General features: G+C 40.6%; 2 protein-coding genes across 6 annotated transcripts; one reads left to right on the plus strand and one right to left on the minus strand.

Annotated features, from left to right (window-relative positions):
• Positions 1-4986, plus strand: LOC130163313 (peroxisomal succinyl-coenzyme A thioesterase-like). 4 transcript variants are annotated; one of them, XM_056367431.1, is made up of 11 exons: positions 1-137; positions 724-929; positions 1585-1684; positions 1769-1953; positions 2086-2249; positions 2843-2962; positions 3122-3204; positions 3290-3383; positions 3489-3569; positions 3941-4082; positions 4364-4986. In XM_056367431.1, coding segments are annotated over exons 1-11 (1302 nt in total). In that variant the 5' UTR covers positions 1-135; the 3' UTR covers positions 4489-4986. The 4 variants fall into 4 exon arrangements, with proteins under 4 accessions (XP_056223406.1, XP_056223404.1, XP_056223405.1 ...); XM_056367429.1 differs by having other exon boundaries at positions 23-487; XM_056367430.1 differs by having other exon boundaries at positions 24-475.
• Positions 4987-5130: 144 nt separating this feature from the next.
• On the minus strand, positions 5131-17409 carry c22h12orf56 (chromosome 22 C12orf56 homolog). 2 transcript variants are annotated; one of them, XM_056367428.1, is made up of 14 exons: positions 17007-17409; positions 14276-14471; positions 13992-14007; positions 10720-10930; positions 10472-10627; positions 9879-9967; positions 9040-9184; positions 8545-8639; positions 7984-8073; positions 7240-7327; positions 7080-7148; positions 6498-6575; positions 6234-6415; positions 5131-5779 (listed from the first exon to the last, which is right to left on the minus strand). In XM_056367428.1, the coding sequence occupies exons 1-14, from the start codon at positions 17256-17258 to the stop codon at positions 5668-5670; spliced, it is 1779 nt and encodes a 592-aa protein (XP_056223403.1). In that variant the 5' UTR covers positions 17259-17409; the 3' UTR covers positions 5131-5667. The 2 variants fall into 2 exon arrangements, with proteins under 2 accessions (XP_056223403.1, XP_056223402.1); XM_056367427.1 differs by having other exon boundaries at positions 7080-7154.
• Between the last annotated feature and the right edge of the window lie 823 nt (positions 17410-18232).

Raw genomic sequence — 18232 nt, forward strand, 5'->3', positions numbered from 1 at the left:
TGGTATGAGCAGAGCCTCGTGACCGCGCATTACACGCCCCCGTCCACAGGGAAACAAACCGCCGAGGTTTCCGATGTCACTGAGACCCGTACTGAAGTTTCTCTGAGCTGACTTCTAAGAAGCGACTCGGTCTTAATGTATGTTCAGACTTTTTAAATAAGTTTTTAGTAGTTTTTTTACTTGCTCGAAAGCTAAAAGCTAAAAACGCGTATAATTCAATGTGGGCCGTGAACGCAGCGCGACCTCAGGCGACTTGACGTCGTTTTCTGCTCATTTGAGGACCGACTGTGGTAAGACGAACAATAACTAACCGAGTTATGTTTGTGCTGCTGTCCCGCTGCTGTGTGAGGGTAACCCGGATTAAAGCTGGCAGCTGTGCGCTCCAAGGAGGGATATCCCGGGCTAAGATAGCAAGAGCTAATTCCCCGGGGCCTCTCGAGCTTCCCAATCCTATAAACCTGCACACAGTTTTCAGGTACTTTGGCAGGTAGGCTGGTTTAGTATCTTGGAGACCTTCTCTCTCTGCACGTGACGCCGGACTGGGTCCAGGGTGTTGAGACCAGGACTCTGTGTGGGTCAGGCCACCTGTTGCAGTACTCCTGGTTCTTCTTTATGACTGCACGTGGTGAAAACATCCAGGACGGTCCTCTCCTGAGTTACTGATTCAACAAACTGTCAATGTACATGTGTGTGTTGTGTGTGTGTGTGTGTGTCTCTCCACAGGAAATCATCAACCATGTCCCAGACTGTCCCTCCAATTCTCTCCGTTGTCCCCACCCGGGCTGTGGTGGATGAGACGTTCAAGGTGCTGGTGGAGAATCTACCTCCAGCATCTCCAGTAACAATCCGCTCCCTCCACCACTCTGAGGACCAGGACTACTGGGAGGCTTACGGGTTCTACATCAGTGATCACAGAGGAACAGTGTCTGGTGGGTTTCCGGTCCTCCTGAATCAGTGAGACTGTATCTGTAGCACCTTTCACACAGGTTAACAGAGCTTTACAGAGACGAGTACAAATGAAAACAGTAAAATAATGCAAAGAGTAATGCACACGATTAATAATAAAAATGTTGAAAAAGTGACATTAAAACCAACAAAATACATTTTAAAAAATGAAATAAAATAGAGAATATACACAAAATAAGACAATGTAAAATAAAATTTATGAGAGGAAACAATCTAAAAAACATGATTGTGTCAAAATGATTTTTAAACCTTCTGCAAGTTTTCAAAAAGCAATGAGACACTACGCAGCAAATTTATTTAAATATATGCTGTGAACCAAATGTAGAGAATAACTTTCCCATGAATAGTTATAATAGAATAAATCCCAATAAAAGATTTGAGTAAATTATTTAAAATTGACCTTTTATGTATTTATTGACACCATTCAGTCACTTAATACATAGACTGTTTTTTTTGTTTTTTTTCTGTCTATATTGTTTATATTATCTGAATTATGTGAGGTCTGAATAAAAACTACTAAACTAAAAAACAAACCAAACTACAGATGTTGACGCCTTAAATCTACCGTTGAGAAGTGGTCATAGCTTCGACTCGACTTCTGTTTTCTTGCTTCTGCAGTTTCGGAGGATTTGAGTTTCGGGGGCACGTACACGGGAAAAGAGCCCATGGGTTTGCTGTGGAGCATGCGTCCTGTCCCAGGCAGCCGCAGAGGCCTCAGGTAGTGTAACCTGCAGCTTCACACAAAAAAAATCAGAGACCATGTCGACTTGAGGTGACCGACGTCCTGATCTCCACTCGTCAGGTTAAGAAAGATGAACGTGTGCACGCCCATGCTGGTCGACATCTCGGTCTACAGCGGACACGAGGGCTTCGGGGATCGGGCTCCTCTGGCCTCGGTGCTCACAGAGAGATGGTACATGGCTCCGGGGGTCAAGAGGATCGAAATCAAAGAGAAGGGAGTGCGCGGGACCCTGTTTATACCTCCAGGTAGAGCTGCAGCACCTGTGTTGATCTTTAGAGAGACACTGATTTAGTACTTTTACTTTTTAAAATGTGTGTGAAGGATCTGAGTTCTTCCTCCACCTCTGCTCCTGTGATGACGAATGATCCTCCCCTCAGGTCCAGGACCCTTCCCCGGCCTGTTGGACATGTGGGGAGGGGGTGGGGGTCTGCTGGAGTATCGCTCTGCCTTGCTGGCGTCTCGGAGTTACGCAGCTCTGGCGCTGGAGTATTTCTCTGCTGGTGAGCTGGAGTCGGTAGAGCTACAGTTAAAATACTTTGAGGTTTGTGTTGTGTTTAATTATGTCTAGGTTGTTTAATTATTCTAATGTGATTCTGAATGTGGGAACAAACTCTGACACTATATTTACTTTGTCTCCTGCAGCCGCACATTGGTTGTTATCCTGTTGTCAGCAGGTTTTAAATTCACATTTAGTTGATAAAAATACAGAAACAAGAAATTTCAAGACGTTATTTTGGGCTTTATTGTGACATTTTTAACTATTTTCCACATGATTATTTGATTTATTGAGTTAATAATAAGCAGATTAATCAGTAAGGCTGCAATTAATGATTATTTTCTTCAATTTATTTGCCTTTTTTTGGTTTAGTTTATAAAATGTCAACAAAAAAACAAACTAAAAAACATTTCTCTGTGGACTGAGGCTTTGATACTTTCAGTATTAATATAGAACCTAGACCTGATCTATAATCACACTACACATGGACAGAGACCTTTAGACTAGATGGGACCTTTAACAAAACTTGGATAAAGATTCCTCACATTCTCACTTGTGTCAAACTTCCTGTTTCTCACTAAGATGTTGAGGAGGAACTTTCAAACAGCTCGCAATAATTTTCATCCACCTCTGCACAGACGGCGTTTAACATCCTCAGGGATCATCCTCAAGTGATGCCAGACAGAGTTGGACTTTTTGGTCTTTCCTTGGGCTCGCTGGTGTCCCTGTACTTGGCGACTGCGAGCACTGCTATCAAAGTGAGTATGAGAAGCAAAATATCTCGGAGCTGCATTTTCTTTAGCTTTGAATAAATGCCTTGGAGAGCTGAGAGTCAGCAGGTTTTTCCCACTTTTTAATTTCCGGCCCGATTATTGAGAATCGCTGCTTCATGACGTTTTCATTGTGTCGCGTTCCAGCCTCGTTGTTGCGTTTGCATCAGCGGCAACCACTCGTACCCACTTGGGAAGCCCCTCAGTGGAATCTACGAGGAGCTGAGCAGGTAGGTGTTGTGTTTGTCAGCGACGTGAACGCGGTACGTAAAGTTTTACAGCTGGAGTGACGCAAACTGTGACGTGTGATCGCAGGAATTCTCACAAGGTGCGTGTGGATGAGAACAACCATATGATTTGGCGAGACATGGGTCTGGCAATTATGAGTAACCCCTCAAATAACATGGACGTGAGTACATGCTGCACTAACAACACACAACGATTAGACTATATGTTATACAGTACGCTCTAGTCAACTGTTTTGAACACGTTTTAAAGTTCTTCCTTGTGCTAGATTGGGAAAATAAACTGTCCATTGTTGCTGGTCAACGGTCTTGATGATCAGAACTGGCCTGCGGTGGAGTCAGCTGAGGACGTGAGTACAAGCACACACCTGATAATGTTTAGATGCAAGAGCAGTTCATTATTCATAAACCTGATGTGTTATTTACAATTAAATCCATGTATGTAGAAACCAGAATCGCCACCTCGCGGTTGTATCCCTCTGCCAACCGTTTCATCATTGAATAATGGCCAGAAATATTTTTGCAGAACATTATGATGTCACAGTTAAGTTGACCTTTTGGGTATAAAATGTTATCACTTAATTTTATCCTCAGACATTTGAGTTGAACTGTGTTCTAATTAGTTATGGCCAAAAACGCGATTTGTGAGGTCACAGTGTGCCAGAAATGATGAAAGTGGGTGTTCCCAATATATTATATAATATATAATTTTCACCCTCAGATTGCTCGGCTGATGCGTGCCGCAGGTAAGGAACACCTGCTGACCAGATTGACGTACCCTGATGCTGGACACCTGATTGAGCCGCCCTTCTCACCTCACTTCAGAGCGACTAACTTTATAGAAACTATCCAAAAACAAAAAGGTGAGTTTTACCAGGTGACACAAGAATGCAGAAACTTTTGTTGTTTGTCGTTGGCCTCAAGTGGTCACTAGAGGAACTGCAGCTTTTGTCACTCAGAGGTTGATGCTTGGTTTTACTGAGGGGTAAAACTATGTAAAAAAATATACTCTCATCGCTGGTGTCACTTTATTCTTCGCTACATTTCTGCTAAAATCCTACAGATTAATTTTAGGTTTTGATACTTGGTAATTACAGCTTCACTGTGTTGTGGAATAATCTATCAAATATAATGTGTGTTGCAGTGGTAATGCTTTGGGGAGGACAAACCAAACCTCACTCGGACGCTCAGGAAGACTCCTGGAGGCAGATTCAGAGTTTCCTGCAGCTGCACATGTACAACAGCACGACTCCCAGGGCCAAGTTGTGAATGACTTCATGAGCACAGACTGCTGGGACACGCAGCGCTGGGTGACGAGGTCATGACAAACTACCTCAACCTCACTACAGAGTATACACACTGTGTATACATATGTGCCTGTTTTAACTGTGTGCATTTGTTCCGATGACTAGAATTCACTAAACAAATCATGTCTTTGTTATTGTAAAATTGTGCCTCTATATATGTTAATGTAAGTTGTTGATGTCTAGAGAACATATCAGAATATATTGGATGTTAACACCTCGTTAAACTCTTTTTCGGGTTATAACAAGATATTTAATAGAAGAAAATACTTTGACATATTTTTTATTACTAGATAACAAATTATTATTTTTTAATTACAAGATGTTCATGTTGTGATTATTTTCTCGTCTCTCGTGGATAATAGGGAAAAATATTTTGTAAAAGTAAGAAGTTTCATGAAAGAAACATTAAGTTTTTGTCATGGTGGCAACAATAAATTTGTTTTCTGTGGGTTAAAAGTTTTTTGTAACTCGTCCTCATCTGTCTCAGCCTCATCTATTAGCAACATAGATCATTGAGCTAACGATAAGATTAGGTAACTTCTCACCCGCAGTCAGCCATTTTCTCATGTTTCAAAAGTTTGTGATGTATTTTCCACAAAACAGGAATTTATTTAAAGGAAATATATGTGGAGCAACAGCCTGTAACACAGCTAGCTATCAAATTACAAAAATATGCATTTACATCAATTTATGTCTTGAATTGTTACTATGACAACTCATTTTATTTAGAGTGCACATCACCTGAGGAATCTGCACTTCACAGGTTAAAATGTAAACACCACACAAAAATACATTTAACTTTAATTTACATGAATCTATCTACAGCAATCTGACTCTGACTGCAAACCTGACTGTATATTATTAGCATTAACTTGAAATAGGGTGCAACAGCTCCACTGATGTCTACTTTCTAGAGAGATGACAGATGATATTTAACAGTTCGTACATCTTATCTGGATAAATATGACCTGGCCTGAGACAGTTGGTAAATAATAATAATAATAATAATAATAATAATAATAATACAGAAACATTCAGAAGGACAAACGTAGGTTTTACAGCTCAAAGCACAAAATCCCTCAGAGTTTGGTAAAGGCACAAAATTAAAAATTCCAGTGTAAAAGCTCACGTGTTTGTGTGATCATCTGAGCAGGATTAGAGTCAGAATACGTTCGACCAGTCGGAGAGTTGGTAAGCTGATCGGGTAGTGAGGCGGCAGCTTCTCCTCAGCACATGACGGCTTCACAAAGTACCTGGAGGGAGGAAACATATGTCAGATACCAAACAATTGACATTAGGAGTAAAATACTGACATTAACACTGGACTGATACGGATCATTGATTGCTTCCATCACTGACAAACTGTTTGCTAAGCCCTGTCCAACTTTAAACACGTACTCATTAACATTTCTACTGTGAAATAAAAAACTGTTGGAATTATGTAAAAACAAGCTGCAGCGACATAAACTTCATGTGCCATCCTCTTAACCCAAACAAACAAATCCAAGCAACTATTTTCATACATTTCATTCATCGGTGGTTAATTATATTTTAGGGAATTTTTAGCACTGTGTATTTGACAAACTGGGGCTGAATCTTGACAGGCCTAGATCCGAGTTATCATTCCTGAGCTATGATAGGACCATCACTGCTCAGGTGAGAGGTTTAGACAGACCGTCCCCAGCAGAGAGGAGCAGCAGAACGAACCTGAACTCCTCTCTGAAGTGTGATCGGAGGTGCTGAGCCAGCTGGCTGTTGTACTGCAGACAGGCAAGCAGGAGGCGACAGCGCTGGAACAACAGGACGGCCTGGACGGGGCTCAGGACCGACTCCTGCAGGTCTGACAGAACCAGCACCACCTGCTGGGCCTGGTAACCGATGAAGGACAGCTGCAGACAGAACAGGTGTAGAATCAGAAAGAGAGAAGACACGCAATCATCTCCACCTGTCCATCTGTCTTCTGATCTTTACCAGGTGAGGATGAGGCTGCAGGACTCGCAGGATCCAGCCGACAGACAGGAGGTTTTCAAAAGAGAAACACTCGCTGGTCTGAAACACACAAACGCACGCGCACACACACACACACACACACACACACTGCATTTTAGCATTTGAAAAATCTATGGCCTGTAGTTTACGACTAAATACTATGACACAGAAATGGCTTTCAAACTCCAATCCACTGTCGCCTTAAAACCCACTTTCTCATGTCGTGTCTCCGTATAGCCATTAGAAAATACAGGAAACTGAATTCAATCCTTTGAAGGACTTTTAAAGACTTGCAGATGACCTGATAATAAAATAGCTGTTATATGAAATAAATAAAATAATTATTAATTTAAAAAAAATGTATCTAAATAAATATTGGGGAATATCTCTGAACATCATCTCCTGGCCTTAACCCTCCGAACAGGTGAGGATTAAACTTTGATTTCCAAAGTTAGGAATGTTAATACATTTCTTTTAGTTTTAGTCCTCATACAAAGACAGAAATGCATCATTCTGCTTATTTCCTGCCCTGTGACACTCGGTAAACACAGACCCAGTACTCACCTCGTGGCCTGAGCACAGCAGCTCAAAGAGCAGAGAACAGGCAGCGTCCAGATACTCAGACAGTAAGGCCTGAAGCTGGCAGAGACAGAGAGACTGTAACTAATCCACCACATAAAATAAAGGTTAACACAGTTGTTAACGTCAGCAGAGAGCAGCTCACCTCAGAGTCAACCTGAGATCCTCGGTTCTGTGTCTGTAGACGTGGATCACAAATCAAGGCAAGCAGCATCCTGGAGGCCAGGCAACCTCTGCAGAGAGAGAACCACTGAGCTTCTCACTCTATTGCTGTCGGTATTTTCACTATATACACATTATATCTGTTGGTTATTCATTTGTTGAAGTGATTAATGGTTACCGACTGAACCTAAAAAAAACAATTTTTATGTAATTTACACAGAAATCAAAACAGCACATTCTTACATTTGAGTACCAGCAAATGCTTTAAAGATTTTTCTGGAAAAATGACGACTGATCAGTTACCAGAACTGATGTCAATCATTCAGTCGATTAATCAACTAATCCTTTCACTTCTACATCAGTGCAGTGTAGAGGCACTTAAATTAAATCACAATGTGAACATGTACCTGAATTTTACCTCGGAAAAATGTGTGTCAGGATTTAGGCATATTTTCAGTCCACCTTAAAACTACCACGTTTTGTCTATTTCGATTTCTAAAATGTTGCCAACAAGGAAAAGACTATAAAATAAAAAGTACAAAATAATAATAAATAAACTGGACATCATAACATAATGAACAAGTTATTTTTCTCAATTTGTCTGACCGGTTTCCTTCTGTAGAAATACCTGAAATGTTTTTTTTTTTTTTTTGTTGTTTTTTAAAAATTGTGGTTTAGTTTAACAAGAAGACGGACCATGTAATATTCAGACAGACAGAACGTTTACTTCTTGGCAGAGAGCAAGTTGAGTCTGGCTGCTTCGACCTCCGTCTCTCTGAACATGACGGCGAGCGTCTGGACGATCACGGTGCTCAGTCTGAGGACAAACAGCAGCCTGGAATCAGATTCTTTAACCTAAACTCACCATGTAGTTACAGACCGTCAGACTGGAGCTCATCAGCCATACTGGACTGTGGATGGGTCAGTTTTGTTGTTTGAGCTCACTGCGAGTTTAGAGAACTTCAGTGAACTCCCCAGTCTCCACATCTAAATCCAGTTTCCAACATCTGGTGGAATCCATGACACAAAGAACTGAGGCTGTTTGACAGCAGAGGGAGGAACTACCCAGTGTTAGCGTGGTGTTCCTAATAAAGTGCTGACTGAGAGTAGATCTTTGTCATGACATAAGACGATCAACACATCCACAAACACCAGCGTAGTCCTTTAAGTTAATGTAACGTGTGTTGTGTAAAAACAAAGCAGCTTACTACAACCTGACTGATTGTATTAAAGGTTTAAGAACACACACACACACACACACACACACACACACACACACACAGCTTACAGTAGTTGATCTTCTGTGTAGACTCCACTGAGGCCCTGACAGCCGTGAAGAGACTCCTCCAGAGTCTGAACCAGGAAAACACAAACCTCACTGGACTGAAACACACAGAGGTTTGTAACATCAGGTCTGTGACAAAGGCACTAAACCACAGGATGATGCATTCATTCTTGACTTGTTTATACTTGTAGACTAAATTATTAAAATAGGCTAAATTATTCAGCCTCGCCCTGTTTGCACTTTTTTATTTAGAGGGTGGCACGAAGAAATGTTTGTAAACAACATTGTGCAATAAAGTTATGTGAAACAGAAGTTTGAAGTGAGCTATCAGGAAAATAGAAAATAAAATAAATTTATTACAACAGCAAATTTTTAGAAGTATTTCCTCCACTAACTTTATTCAGTGCTACAACATAATGTAGGTCAAAGGCAAAAAACAAACAAAATAATAGTCAGATATCAAAGTGTATGCGTTTGTTTTCTGTGTTAGCGTCTCACCCTCCAGAACAGTCTGCGCAGTGTGACGTTGCGGTGAGCAGCAGTTCTCAGCTCCTGCAGCAGCAGGTACGAACTCTCCACACTGATCTCGTCCTGCAGCAGCTCAGAGCTCAGCTGAGCAAACAGGTGGGCCGTCCGCTCCCAGCTATACACACACACGTACACACACACATTAATGTCTTCAGGTCTTACATGTTCTTTGACATTAAAATGGTACAGAAAATAAATACCACTTTCACTCATCTAGATTTATTTCTTAACCTCAGTGACATTTGCCACCAGAGAATGAAACTTGATGAGTTTATCAGAAATAGCTTATGTAATAATATACAGGCATATCCATCAGGTTAGTTTCAGGTTAGATCCCTATTTATCCAGAGTCATATAAATATGAACCATTTTTTTGTGAAATTTTTTCATAATTGCTGTGTCAAGTCTTGAGTTATGGCTAAAAAGTGTTATGTGAGGTCACACTGACCTTGACCTTTGACCACCAAAGTCTAATCAGTTCATCCTTAAGTATAAGGGGACATGTGTGCAAAATCTGAAGGGACTCCATTGAGGAGATCTGGAGATATTGCGTTCACCAAAATCATGTTTAGTGAGGTCACCGTGACCTTTGACCACCAGAATCTAAGCAGTTCATCCTCAAGTCCAAGTGAACGTTCAGCTATGATGTTAACATAGACTGTCATATAGGTTTGCTCTGGGTGCACTGGGACCTGTTGAGGAATAATACCGTAGATTTTTTTCATATTCCTTGGACGGACAGGAAACGAGCAGAGTTCATTATGAGCCTCTGATCCAGGTGTGAACAGTGTTAAAGGAGAGTTTGTTACCTGATGGCTGGACGCTGTTTCCCAGGGGAGGAGTCAGAGGAAGCATTGCACTTTCTTCTGTAGAGTGGGTCCAACAACAGAGTGGACCTCTGAACGAACACACACACACACACACACCTTAACTTTTTCTACAGAACTAGACTGTCAATCATATTTTAGGTTCTAATTTAGAAAACTGAGGCGAAGCCAGAAAAACAGGATTAATCTCAACATGTTGATAATTAAAATAAATAAAATACATTTTAAAACAATAAAACAATTCAGTTTCTTGTTTGGAAAATCACACACCTGTTGCAAACTATATTCTTAAATTATCTATCATACAAATATTATATTGTAGTTTTTATTATACATTCATACAATATTTTATTTTCTGTGCTATATTATGTTAATGATATATTTTATTTCTTTATATACTACATTATATTTCTACATTAATAAAACCAACATTAAGTATCATTACTTAATTATATTTTTCTTAATTATAGATGTTATCATATTACTCTTACATACTTCACATGAGGCAGTACAGACCCTCAGGATCAAATCACTGATCAGAACTTTGACTGGGATCAAACACATTGATCACTCACGATAATAAAACTGTTCCATGAGCTCTGTAGATGCAGGTAAAGTCTGGACGTCTGTGACACGGCGTAGAGATGCAGCTCCGCCTCCCTCTCCTCCCTGCTGTTCACACAGTCTCTTCTGAGCAGACGAGACAGAACCGAGCCGATCCTCCTCGGAACCTGGATCCAGATTTGTGAAATAAATAAATAAATAATTGTACATCCAGCTGGTTGGTTGTGAAAACAGGCTTGATGTTACACCCCGTCCATACCTGACCACTCTTAATTGTCCTCAGGCTTTGTTCTGAGGGTGAGGTGAGGGAGCTGGTGGGGGAGTAGAGGGAGGGTGCTGAGGAGGGCGGCTGGGTGGGGGGGTGTGGGACCTGCAGGAGGCCAAGAGTCTCAGGGTTTGGACAGGAGGCAGAGCGGGTGGGCTTTAACATGTGGAGCTCCTTTCCTCCTTTCCTCCATTCACTGCGGCTCCTGAAAGAGACGGAGAGGTGGGAGACGCCTGCTCAGGTAAAGTAAAGTGTGTCTATCCAAAGTGTGATACATCTTATTCCTCTGAGCCGTGGAGCTCAGGGTTTCCACCTGTGTATTCTGGGGCATCTGGGAATTTGAGGTTTAGAGCAGCAACTGCAGATTAATCCACCTCTTAAAATCTCCAACTAATATTTCCTCCTGTCTGTGTAACGTTTAGTAAAAAACTACAGAACAGCTGTAAACACAACACTGACATATCATCACCATTTGATATCACGTTTTTTATGGCGGACATGTTGACAGTCATGGTCACATAGTGATTCAGTGGTTGTAAACTGCTTCATGTCCCCAAAGATCACTCATTACTTCTGACACAGAGAGTGTGTGTGTGTGTTGGCTTGCATTGCTATCTTTGTGAGGACCCACTTGAGTTTAAAAAGTGAGCACGTTTTTGTCGGACAGTTTGAAAGTTTATATTTGGGTCAAGAGCATGTGATAATTGGCATTTTTAAAAGGGGTTTCAGAGGTTTTCTTAGCATCAAAACTCCAGAGGTTACAGGGTAATAGCTCAATGTGTTGTCTAGTGTGTTTACTAAGTCCTAAGGTTTATGTTCTCTGTGTAAGTCAGTGGTTTCAGCTGGTCTTCAGGTTTGTCCAAAGCTTCACAATCAGCTTAAGGTTCAGGGTCAGGTATTTAAGATTAAGGGCTAGGGAATACACATTATGTCAGAGAGGGTCCTCACAAGTATAAAAAGACAAACGTGTGTCTTTAATGACTTCCCATGGGTGAACTACACTTGAGCAGCGACACAGATCAGCATGAGACAGTTGTTTACATCACACACACATCCGTTTTATAGCACATTGTTGTAACCAGGCAACAATCCAGTGTTCAGTAAGCGCATCTCTTCACAGTCTACAAACTGACATTAATCCACATCCACAGCTCAAGTATAATTAAAGGAGGACTACACTGCTGCTCCAGGTGACTCTACTTAATAAGAAACTGGATGCTAACACAACAACATGGATCATGGACAATATTAATATAATGAATACTATGAAAAGATATCCAGCTAGCTTGCAAGTGTGTAGCGTTAGGCTAACATTAACTTAGCTCACAATCTCAGGGAAGGGAAACGATTGGTCGAAGTCTTCTTCCAAATCAAGTTATCTTAAGAAATAAATAAAATACATTTTAAGTACATCAATAGAAAATTTATCAAGAATAATTTTTGATAATTCATTAAATTGTTTTAATTGTTTTTCTAACAGACTTGAGATATGTTGCATACGATATAAACTGAATATGTCTGAGTTTAACAAGAGATTTTAACACATCACATGGGCCTTTAGGAAATTGTGATTGGGATCAATTGTGATTTCAACATTTTTAAACCAAAGGATTCATTTATTAATCGTGAAAATGATCAGCAATTGATCAAGACAATAATCGCTAGTTGCAGCTCAAGTCTTATGATTGTAAACTGAATATCTGTGGGTTTTGCACTGTAGCTCGGACAAAACAAGACATTAGAAGACATAAAACCTGTTTTCACTTTTTTTGTACCATTTTACAGATCAAACAATTGATTTAATAAATTAATTTAACTGTTGCATCTGCTTTTTTCCACTTTTCAGCTTGTGTATCAGCTGAATGATCACTCTGCTTGTTAATGGTGGTAGTTTTCAGCGGAGCGGCTCAGTGAACGATGTTAATGAGCAGCAGGCGAACTCAGGGGAAACTCGTCTCTCTTGAGTAAATAAGTCATGAGCTACCTGAGACACTGAAGAGGGTCATTATAGGAGGAGGTCATGAGTTGTTTGCAGACAGTCGTGAGAGAAGAGTCATGGTCAGTTAGCTCTCATCCTTTACTTTCCCCTCCTCAATGACTTTTTTATCGACTGTAACGGTGAGCAGTGATTCACAAAGTAAACAGAGCAGGAGAGGGAAAACACAGAAGCTCCAGCAGCTGCTGCGACTGAGTTAAAGCTGCAGCAGTTCACCAACCACACACAAACTTTACTGAGCTTTCATTCAAACCTGCCGATGCATTGGGAGTGTGTGATGATAGATTTCTGGTGTAGTATTCCTTTAAAAAGTGAGAGCAACCACAGCCAGTCTCAGCTTCCATACAGGGGTATCATCTGACAAACCAAGGACCTGCGTGCACTCAGGTCAGTCCTCACAAATTGAAAGGGCTGATTGAGTTTTAAGACTTTCAGGGGACATATTACAGAAACCTCCTAACTTATTCCCATCTTAACTGTTGGGTAACTGTTGTAATTAAAGATAGGACCTGATTTAAAAGCCATTATATATTAATAGTTCCTGAGTAAAAGTTCCTATCGTAACTAACTTTAGAAGTCTTATTTTTACCTTACTTCATCCTGTCTTATCTCAGGTTAGGAAATCCTAAATACTTGAGCCAACATTGGTTATCAACTTTTATGTCTGATACCTAGCAACCGACGCTAAGTTTCTCATCTCGTATCACTGTATTTTTGTAACCAGTTAGATTTCTCACTGAAATGGCTGAAAATCTCCTTTAGCAAAAAACAAAGCACATTTGTAAGTTGCACCACAGCCGGGAGAACCCCACGTCGCCAGGCTGGTCGTAGCTGCTCAGCTAACTGCATGATCATGGCCCGGGGGTGGCCTGTATCTACTAACGAGCATTTTATCATCAAACCACAACACATCGTTTTGTTAGGGTGTGCCGTGAACCTCCCCATGAATAAGTTCCACCTGCTGACATTTCGTTGGTTGTGTAAAAGCAATAAAAGAGCTGCCACGTGTGTGACACCAGTTAGCTTAGTGGTGGAATAGTTAAAGTTAGGACAGATATAAATAGAACAGTTATCCTAAAGTTAGTACTTTTCCTATCTTTAGTTAGGATTTGCGTCAAATAAACTGGAAAAAATCCGCTCCTATATACTTAAGATTAAAAGGTAGGAGGTTTCTGTAGTAGGAGTTAGGAAATGCATTCTATCAAGGAGTGTCCTCACATCAATGGAAAGAGCATGAGTGAGTGTGTGTGTGGGGGGGTGTAATGCTCACCTCCCTGCAGGATATCCTGTGGGGAGATAGAGAAACAGGATGGTTAAAGTTACAGGTGCAGATATCAGGAGAAAGAAATAAAGAAATTAAAGCCACATGAGCTTCAGTCTTAATGAGGATCAGATCACTGATTTCCACCCCGATTAAAACCCACAGCTCAAGTAGGGATGCGACTGACTGACAGGTAGTAGCAGGTACTGACTTTTTACAGATTTTTTCAGCCTTTATACCTTCCTCAAAGCTGGTACACACACCTATAAAAACAGCAACACGCTCGTTTTTACCTTCTAAGGTGTGCGTTATTAAAGGGCAGTGGCTGCCTCTGCGAGAGGGCGGGGCTGCAGGAGGAAGTGCCGTCCTCTTGTCTCTCCTCAACCAGTCACGTCCCTTCGCAGCAGGCTTGTCAGTGACGTAGGTGATTCGTATGTGCTGGCAGCGTTCCCTGTCCTTCCCACTAAGGAATTCTGGGAGGTCGTTGACCTGTATGGATGACACGGAGAAAAGAGGATGTGCATCATGATTAAACCTCCATAAATCATCTTTTTTTCTGTTGTCATATTGATCTACATGTTGGTGTTAGCAGGTTTGCATCTATTAGATTAGCAAAAACATTTTGAACTTCATCCATTTTCACAAAATACACGGATGTCACAATCCTGGCCTTTACATAAAAACTGTAAAATCACCTGCTGATGCCACAGTCAGGCTGTAATCTGACTGCTTACTGCAGACAGGATTATCTCTGTGAAGAAGACGGTGAACTTTGACCTCTGACATAACAAGATGATGGAGTAGGAATTAGAGGCTAATGCTGCCACACACAGACCCAGCTTCCCCTCTGGGTAACGTCTGCATGTTATGTAGCGTTATATTATGGTCGCACTAAAGGTGAATCTATTTTAAGATGCGGGTAGTGTGGACTGGAGTTATCTAAGGATAACGGTTTCCTAAAATGTCTTTATTAGACAGGAAAGGCTTTTTATTTGTGTTTCTGTCACTCTCTCTGTGGGAGGTTTGTGTTGCTGTCAGGCACTTCAGATGATTAAGGAACAGGCAAAATATATACAAAATATAAAAATGCTTTGGCTGCCGATTCACTGGTTGGAATTGGTCATTGTTAATGTTTTACTGACTAAATAATGCACTGAAACTGATTTGTTAATTAGTTGATCAACAGAAAATTAATTTTGGTTAAGGTAAGGGGAAACATCCTGGTCTGGTTTAATAAAAAAAGAGTTCACAGGGACTTTAGATGCAACCTGTTTATTTACATTTAACCAACATCCATGATCCCCTAACCTTAACCAAAGTGATTGTGTTATTTCTAGGAGACAGGAAAATACAATAGCTAATTTGCAGTTGTTTTTAAAGCACCGGCATCAATCTGTCCACTTCACCGCACACAGCATCTTTTCCTCTCCTCTCTCCCAAAGTAATCGGTCAACAGGAAAGAAAAACCTGCAACTATTTTAATTAATCAACTCATCTTTTCAGTTATTTTTTCAAGCAAAAATAGTGAAACAGTGTCATATATTCTCTATAGTCATATCATTTCAAAATAAATATTTTTTGGTATTTGGACTTTTAGTCAAACAAAACAAGACTGCGAAGTTTTGAGCAAAATTGTGGGCAATTTGTTTTCACATTTCATACACTAAACAATTATGAAAAAAATAATCTGCAGATTACCTGATATTTGGTTGCAACCGAAATCAAATGACCACATGGCAAATTTGTGTAGTATTAAGTGTAATATTGCAGCAATGAAAAACGAACTGAATGAACTGCACAAACAGTGAGCAGAATGGGGAACCAGCAGAATGACTGGCACAGGCTGGTTTAAACCAAATTATGTAATTTTCAATAAATGTTACATATGTAGTGTCTGATATAACATTTATTGAATTACCTCAGCCAGTAGAAAAGGTTTTGAGTGAAACCTGTCAGTCAAAATATCTGATCTGTAATCTGAAGAGTTTAACTGGGATCACACGGCAGGAGCTTATTAGTTAATAAGCACACATAGCAACAGAGGTAATTTAATTTGCTTTGGTCACGATTAGGGCAGCAACTAAAGATTACTTTAATTATCAGTTAATCATTTTTTTCTGGATTAATTAATAATTCAAACCTAAAAATATTGTTATTAATATCAAATTTAGGCAAATCTGCTACATTGATAAACTGGAACCAGGTGTCAAACTTTACTTTTTAAAGTTAGTCATTAACCTGTGGTCAGTAAATTAATTGGGAACAATTTTGATCATTCCATTCAATTCACTGAAAGTCTTTAAACAAAATACCAACGTTTCCATACACTGGTTTCTTTAATCTATTTTAGTAAATTCAATGTCTTTGGATAATTTGAAATGGCACCTTGGCCTTTAAGAAATTTGGTGGCCATTTTACACTGTTTCCTGAATTCTTATTGGCCAAACAACTAATCCATAAATCAAGGAAATGATTGACAGACTAATCAATAATAGAATAATCATTTGGTGCAGTCCTAGTTTATTGTATTTAAAAGCCATGACACATATTCAATTTTTTTCAGACCAGCTGTCAAAAAGCCAAATTGTTAAGCTAATGATCATAGAAAACTGAAATATTCACATTCCATAAACTGGTACCAGAGACGTTTGAAATTTAGCTTTCAAAAAAAAAAAAAAAGATTTAAATGATTAATGAATATCAAAATGGTTGCCAATGTATTTTCTGTCACACAACTAATCAAGTATTTCAATTTGAGATGAAGGGATTCAGTTTGAAATTATATAAAATTGAGAAATTACTAGCAAATCTCCACGCTGGAGAAGCTGGAACAAGCAAGTTTTCGACGGTTTAGATTGAAAACTTTTCTCAAATGATTAATCAACAATCAAAATACTGACTTAATCTGCTACGAACTGATTTATTGTTCATCAATTCATCGATTAATTGATAATTTCAGCTCTAAAAACGACTGTTGGTTGTAGCCGTTACCATTAAGTGAAGTTTTGAATTGATTTTACTCACCAGCTCGATGTCACGCACGCGCCTGAAGCTAACGGCAGCGGTGAGCGTGCGCGGCGGGTACTCTGTGAGGTACACGAGCTCATCGCTCAGCACTACGTGCATGTACACCTTGTTGACGGTCTCCGAAATCACCACGCACGGTTCGTAGGCTCGGATCCGCTCGTACACCGCCTGCTCCGTGTTCCGCTTCAGGAAGGAGTCCAGCTTGATGTTTCGGCGGGAGAGAAGGGTCCCGGAGCCGGTCCGAGCCATGACGACGGTACCGGCGGAGCAGTTAGTGACAAGTTAGGGGGACGTCACCCTCCACCTTGGCGCGAGGAAGGTGGTCCACTGTCGCTTTCCATCCGTTAAAAATGTACTTTTCTTCCGTAAACTACTAACAGGTGTAACAGGTGCTCCTCCAGTCCCGCTCCCTCAAACTGAGCAGGTGAACTGCCGTTGACTGTCTTCGTCAGCTCACACTGCTCTCTGATTGGTTTGTAGTGAAGCGGAACGCTTCTGATTGGCTAGAAGATAAAGGGTTATTTCATTATTTGGGATCAGGGTTTTAGAGTGTAATTTACATTGAGCACGGCCGGATTAACCTCCCAGGGGGCACCGGGGCAAAGACTGTTGATGGGCCCCTGTTGACCTCCATTATACCATGGACAGATTATAAAACAATGAGAAGGGCCCCCATCCTATAAAGGAACAAGACACCTTCCCCTCTTCGTAGTGAGGTTTTATCTCTTTGTGGTTATACTTGAAGAAGGAAAGTAAAGTTTATTTATGCTCTTACAGTTGCTTTTACACCACTGCTGTGTCTGTAATTCACTTCAAATATCACTGTTTCCTCTAATGAATATCAGATCTATATTAACACACACTGCTCTCTGTGATTATCTTTCAGCTGTCTTCTTCGACTGAACTCAGGCCCTGCAAACTGGGCCAGTGTTAGCCACCTGGTGGAGGCCATTTGCAACCAGCTCTGCCGTCTCCACGTGTCCAGAGGGACCATGAGGACTTGGTGGTCATTCATTCTCAAGGTCTATGTGGCCCTTAGAGAGGCAGTGCCGGCCAGCCTGAGGTTGATGGCTCGGACCAACATCCAGCTCTTTGAATTAAATTGAGGACTGAGTGGTAAGAGTTTGTCATAAAGCTGTGTTGGTGTGTTGTAATCTGTACTGTGATTTATCTTTTAATGAAAGCTGGAAATCCTAAAACAGTCTGTTTGTTTGTGTGTTCCA

This window comes from Seriola aureovittata, chromosome 22, assembly GCF_021018895.1.
Source record: "Seriola aureovittata isolate HTS-2021-v1 ecotype China chromosome 22, ASM2101889v1, whole genome shotgun sequence".
Lineage (NCBI taxonomy): Eukaryota > Metazoa > Chordata > Actinopteri > Carangiformes > Carangidae > Seriola > Seriola aureovittata.